General features: G+C 38.4%; 1 protein-coding gene across 1 annotated transcript; it reads left to right on the forward strand.

Moving 5' to 3' along the window:
* Window positions 1-6,172: 6,172 nt before the first annotated feature.
* LOC133745298 (uncharacterized) lies at window positions 6,173-7,290 on the forward strand. The gene has a single exon (XM_062173358.1). It carries the CDS (start codon window positions 6,308-6,310, stop codon window positions 7,220-7,222), a length of 915 nt encoding a protein of 304 aa, XP_062029342.1. The 5' UTR covers window positions 6,173-6,307; the 3' UTR covers window positions 7,223-7,290.

Raw genomic sequence — 7,290 nt, forward strand, 5'->3', positions numbered from 1 at the left:
ACATCCAGACATCGGTTCATTGTCAGAAACGATATACTACTGAGTCCCAGACATCAGTTCCGAAAGGAAAACAGATGTTACTAAACTATCCAAACATCGGTTCATTGTCAGAAACGATATACTACTGAGTCCCAGACATCAGTTCCGAAAGGAAAACCGATGTTACTAAACTATCCAGACATCGGTTCATTGTCAGAAACGATATACTACCGAGTGCTAGACATCAGTTCCGAAATGAACACCGATGTTACTAACATATCCACACATCGGTTCATTGTCAGAAACGATATACTACCGAGTTCCAGACATCAGTTCCAAAATGAAAACCGATGTCTGTAACAGTATTACTCATCGGTTCTTAAATCAATAACGATGTTAAAACTCAAACTTGTGTTATATAATCTATATTTCTTTAAGCTTTAAATACAATAAAATGTAGGTTTAACAATAGTAAAGCATGCAAGTTTGTTATCATTTAAACCTCTTTACATCGGTTTATTATAAGGAACCGATGTCTACCCGAATATTAGACATCGGCTAAAAACCGATGTCTGCATTTTCCGGATCTTTCTCATCACCCACAAAGACATCGGTTGAGTTTTTGTTTCTCATCGGTTTTTGACCGATGTCTGGGGCTATAATTCTAGTAGTGTTCGTTCTCACAGTACGAACGTTCTTGCTTGGCCTTGGGGAGAGTTAGAGCCAAACCCGGTGTTTTGTTTGATTTCGATAACGATCCGAGAATCCCTCCCTACCTGATTGAGGACTTGTGATCATCAATCATGATCGATCCGACCCCGCCCCACCACTGCCCTGATGTTTTTCTCATTGTTTTATTCTGGGGTTGAAGTGTACTAATCGTTTTTTTTTTTTTTTCTGGTATAAGCAATTATAATCTGCATTATCAGAGGTTGTTAAGATCCTAACATAATGATTAAATAGATCCATGGAAAGATTATGAGTGCTGAGGGTCTAATAATTATGATGAGTAGCGGATTTGTGCTCATTGTTATAGATGACAATGATTTTTCTTTAGTTTATGACTTTATGCATTATGAGATGTTTTCTTTGTTTTCTTAATCCTGAAGGTGATGCATTATGATGTATGCATTGCATATGAGTTAATGTGAGAAATATGGTGGAAAAATAAAACTTCAATTCATTCTCATTCTAAGGATTTCTAGAATACTATCAAACATAATAAATCTCATTCTAGAATTTGAAAATATTATGAATAAAAATATACATAGTTTTCGTATATAATTTAATTCTATATTTTTAAATTAAGAAATGAGATGAAAAACACACTTTCTTTTATTCTTCTTTCAAGTCATATTGGTCGAATTTGATCATATTTTTCACCTATCTTAATTTAATTTGTTCCGGCGATCATTTCTTACCTTAAGTCACTTCCCCATTTGAGAACGCGAAACCCTTCTTCCTTTCTCATGTTTGCAGTAGCCAAACATATAGGATAAAAGGATTCTTGTCCCCATTGTCACGTGCAAAATCCACGAAAACAGAAGTGACCTAGATGTGATGTGGTTGCAACCCACAAGGGCGCTAGCTGTACGAGAGTCAACTTTCAAACTACAGGCCACCCTATACAGAAAGTTCTTGACATTTTATGTATGAATGTGCTTGAAAGGCTACTAGGATGCCAATTGGGAAAGTCCCATTCCGAAGCTGCAAAGCATTGATGGCAGATTTAAATGGTGCTCAAGATCAAGGTGTATAAGACTTTGTGCTGTATTAAACAAAGAGGAGATCGAGGGACTGAGGGAGAGAGGTTCAGGGAAGTTGAATTCTTTATCCATCCCAAACCATCAAAGCATTGATGTTTCCATGACCCAAAGTTGGTCAAAAGATATTGCCATTAAATCCCCCTTAATTAGGGGAAGATGGATAGAGCAAGGCACATCTCCCTCTGAAAAGCCAAGGTCTTTTCTTTTCTTATGTTTTCTTCCCATCATCATCACTTGCTTGCGCTTGACTCTTCAAATTGATGGTGTCAACTACCTTGGTTAGTTAGTTAGTTAGTTGCATTTTGAAATTAAGACATTTTATGATTTTTTTCTTAAATAAACATACATGAAAAATTTATTCTACACAATTCTCCTGTTATGTTATTCTCGATTCAAACCATTAAACTGCTAAAGTTTATTACACATCTAACATCTCCGCTATGATACTATAATAAATAACAGATAAGTGCGGCCTCTTACTTACTAATTGACATTGAATTGATATGGTCCCGAACTTGATATTGTCCACAACTTAATTGTATCTGACTTAATTTCATCTGCCACTAGATGTGTAGATTTATCTATAGTAAACTACCATCTTATAAGTCATATTATATTTTCTCACTTTTCTTAAGTGAATTTTTTCAGTTTTCAACAACTATTTGGTCACGTAAATTGTAGAAACGACTGCAGTTTCTCTAGTTAATTAACGAAAAATAACTAAATGATATGTTCATATTTCATACGGATGATTGCCAAATTATAGTTTGAAAAAAAAAATTCCACTAACTGAATTGCAATGCGCACTCATTGAATTGCATTTTGAGAAGCAGATGTTCATACTTTGCTCCATTTAGGCTAAATTTGAAATGGGCATCCAATTTGCGGACAACCCATTTTTACCTCACCGTCAAGTGGTTTTTTTTTCTTTTTTACAGCATTATGTTGCGGCTTAAATGGAGGTCCACATTGTTCCCTTTTTGAACGGTTTCTTAACTTTTGTTGCAAACTTGCAATACAACATTACCCACAAGTCCACAACAATCTCAAAAAGCATTACAATGTGAGAAACTTGAGAGGAGAAGAAGAAAAAGGTATAGAGCTGCCCATTTTGGAGGAGGTCTAGACCCCAATATAGCACGCTTGGAAATACAACGCAGTTCCCGGGGATGGTTTCAGGCGTGAGAGCAAAGGCTGGCAAAACCCCACCGGCAGCCCTAAACCCCATATGTCTCCAGCCACTAAGTTTTTACTTTTCTGCACTCCTAAACTTACCATGCACTTCTTTTAACTAGCTCCATACAGAATCTCATAATTACCACATTATAAAACCACACCCACAGAAGCTTCCCTTTCACTTTGATTTGAATTTTCCCCATTTTGCCAAACTGGGTTGTCAAGGTTTGGACCATTTGGTGTGGGATTATATATAATTATAATCATACTTTGGTGATTAAGCTTCGATTAGAAAAATTGTCTCCTGGAGTAAGTACAAAAGTCATTATCCCAATGAGCACCAAACTCTGTGCAAACCCCCACTTGATTAGTGCCTAAGATGAAATTAGGGTTTACAGAGCTAGAGTACAAGAAGATAATCAAAACTAGAAGCTTGGGAGCTTGTCGTTTTACTCGTTTTTGTTTAAATTTCAGAGCTTTCTTTAGATGCATTCTTTCTTTCTTTTTCTGCTAGTATCCAAGTAATCCAACTGTCCATTCTCTTTCTATTCTTCTATTCTATTCCCCTCCCACTTCAAACTTCTATAAAAGATTCCACTTCACTTTGTTCCCTTTACTATTTAGAATAGTACAAAATATAAAATACTTCAATCTCTTTGCTAATAGTATCTCTAATTGAAGGGCTAATTTTAGGACTCGCGTTGGTAATCTCTTAGTGGCCAATTTTACGATTGACTAATTATTACTTATGCTCAAACTTTAGATTGTTGCCCAGTACCATTTGGTCTAGTGGCATAAGTTTTCCCTTTATAAGTGAGAGGTCGTGAGTTCGACTCACAATAGGCTCATTGCTGTATATGAGCTGTTGATTTTATCAAACAAAAAACTTTACATTGCCAATAGAGTTAAACAAACTTTACTTACATAAGCGCTTTGCATTATATACCTTAAATCGGCTTGTAACATTAACGATGCTTACGTACACAAGTCACCCAACTCAATTAGGTATCCACATTTTGCCACACACCGGCCACCATTTTTAATGCATTCACTGAAAGGTAGAACAACCCAAAATGTAAATAACGATGGCCATTATTCCATTTGGACCAATTCTGAAGTACAAGCAAGGAGTCTCATGCGCAAAACTCTGGCTATGCTGATCATGGTCCAAATGTATGATTGCCCTTAACATTTCCCAGACTTTCATTATAGGAACTACAAAACAACCCATATGAATGGAGCTTTTTCACAAAAATGGAAAACAAAATTAGGGTTCCGATAGTTCTTCTGTCTCATTGCAAAAACTTATTAAACCCCACCAAGAACTGTGAAGGGGAGTTATTGTTTCTTGAATTTCAATGTGCAGCAAATTAAGTGATTCAGCTATACAGGGTTAAGATGTCAGAGCAAGGCCTTTATTAGAAAATGACTGGACTAGAATTATATTTAATTAGACAGTCACCAACAGTGTCTATTTTCAAACGAATGCAAATAAAGGCTGTGTTACTGATACTAATTTGAGTTGCTGAGTGGCCTTCTCATTATGAGCAACATTCAAACTTCAAGAGCAAAAAAGGGAGACCTATTTGCCTTTTCTTTCTACAGAACATCATTGCTGTGTAGCAGTGTGGTTTTGTATGACTTTCCATCTTGTGGTCTGAAAGAGACGAAAGAACACATTCAATCGGAAATTGAATACTAGATTATAAAATAAAATAATTTGTGATGACATTTCTCTTTTATAAATTTGCATGATCATCCCTCATACAATTAAGCCAAGAGCCACTAAGCTGATTCTAGTGAGAAATTTACACTCGTATAAAGAACAAAAAGATAATCCATGATGTAATATATCATACGATTTCATATTAACTTAAATGTTACAACATTGTACTAGATTGATTGATTTTTGGATGACGTTTAATCTGATTTCATATTTTCTATATGCCCTTTTAGTTTTGGAATGTTTTGGCATAGGTTTCTCTATATGTTTCAGCATCAACAGATCGAATATTGGTCCTAGAGGATCTTTTGTTTCTTTCTTGTGCTAGGTCTTTTCTATGAAAACAAACAATGAAGGAGAAAACTTTATGAGAAAAAGAAAATAAAAAATCTAATAATAAAAATCTCATTTGAGGAACTTTTGTTTTTAAGGTCGACACAGACAATCTAAAATATGAGTATTGTATTATATTTCTTTATTTTACATACAATTCCGTAAAATAAACAATAGCAAATTCGATTCTCACTACTTTTAATTTCTTTTCAAACAATTCTTATGTTCACCCCTAGGGTGAACGAGCTTTTAATTTCTTTTCGAACAATTCTTATGTTCACCCCTAGGGTGAACGAGCATATTCACCCTCATTGTCGATTAACATACTTTTACTTAATAAATTTATAATCCAACGGTCCATATATTAAATAAGCATTTAAAGATCATCTCTGTAAAAAATCAATCGAATCAGAAATTGTTTAATTATCTAATTGAATCAAACAAATGGATGGTTCTAACAACACTTACTACTATTATGATAAACCGTCCATGTATTTCATAGAAATGAATAACTAAAAGGTCTTCAATTTGATTGGTTTTTTACAGAGCTAATCTTTGTATTACGTTATACAACATAAATGGTCGGATTAGAAAATTATAAAGTTATTATGTCTTAATTGCAAAAGATGGTGAATATGCTCATTCACCCAAGGGGTGAACCTAAGAATTGTTCTTTCTTTTCGTGTCGACAACAGGGTGAATATGCTCGTTCACCCTCTAAGAATTGTCCATATCTAAAATAAATCAATACAATACGATACAAACAGTGATTACGAATGGCCAAAATCCACATTGAATATTTAGAAACTGCAATATCAAAACCCTTAATTAGGGTTTAAAACCTCTCCCTCCTTCCACTTTTAAATCTCAAATTTACAAATGATGAACAAATCTAACCTCCAACCAGAGCAATCATATTCATCTAACTCCATCGATCGCCCAAAAGACCATAATCACCATGCAACAGTTCCCAGGGACGACTCTCTCCTCTCTCTTTCCATCTCTGTTTTGTCACACCAGAAATAAATCCCTCCCCATTGATGGACTTTGTTTTTTCTTCGAGTCTCTCCCTTGAAGCAAGACACGGAAATCCACGTGGGTAATTTCAAATTTCCCAGAAGGGCATTCCCGTCATTCCCTCCCTCTACGTATCAGTTATTAGAAAATCGAATACCCCCCATTTAACAAACCCGCCATATCTCTCTCCTCCATTTCATTCCTTTCTTTTCTTCCAAGACTGAGAAAGAAGAAGAACTCGCATTCAACACCACATCTATTTCTCGTCTGGCCTCTGGGTCTGAGCAAAACGTTGTCGTATTGAAGTCCGTTAATGGCGAGCGGGTGGGTTAAGTCGTTGCAGTGCAAGTCTAGAGCATTCGAAGACGTTTATCACCCGACCCCGAAAGCGCTGATGAACAGCGTCAGCTGCAGAAAGAGCGTTCAGAACATCAAAGACGTCGTCGTCGACACAGCCAAGCACCACCACCATAAGTCCAGAAAGTCCAAGCTGCTTCCTTCGCCGCCGCAACAGCCACCGTCGAAAAGATCCAACTCGAAATGCGACAGACCCGTAAAGCCCGAACCCGCTCCGAGCCCAGCACCTCAGCGCTCCCGGTTAAGCGACCCCACGACCCGGCCGGCCCGACCCCACGACCCGTTTCTGACGGAGCTCCCCGAGGGACACCCGTCGCGTAATGTCGTAGAGATTATCTTCCACACCAGCTGGAGCCCCAAGGCGTTTTCGGGTCGGATCGAGATGATATTCAAGGTCCAGAACGGGTCGAAGACGGTGGCGCGGTTCGAGGAGTATAGGGAGGTGGTGAAGTCTCGTTCCCGGGCCGGGTCGGATGGTGGTCCGAAAGTTGGATCCGAGTACGAGGAGGAGAATGCGCGGTGCGTCGCGGACGGAAACGAGGTCATGCGGTTCCACTGCCTTGGGACGCCATCTGGCAGTGGGGTTCACGACGCGTTCGGTGGCGCGTGGAGGTTTCACAGCGGCAAAGGCTCCGCCATTTGCACGTTTTCCGGTAGCGGTGTGGCCCACGAGAATGCGGGTGGGGCGAGGGGCAGGAGAGCCATGCTGGTTTGCCGGGTCGTTGCGGGTCGGGTCTCGAAGCAGCTGGAGCTCCAATCGTTGCTGGATGGCCGGGTCGGGTTTGACTCGGTGAGTGGGGACAACGGCGAGTTGCTAGTGTTTGATCCACGCGCCGTCTTGCCGTGCTTTCTTATCATCTATAAACTGTAAAAATACAATGTTTTTTTTTCTTTCCTTAATTTGTCTCTTTTTATATATTTCGTTTTCCTTGAGGTTGA

Source organism: Rosa rugosa, chromosome 4, assembly GCF_958449725.1.
Source record: "Rosa rugosa chromosome 4, drRosRugo1.1, whole genome shotgun sequence".
Taxonomy (NCBI): domain Eukaryota; kingdom Viridiplantae; phylum Streptophyta; class Magnoliopsida; order Rosales; family Rosaceae; genus Rosa; species Rosa rugosa.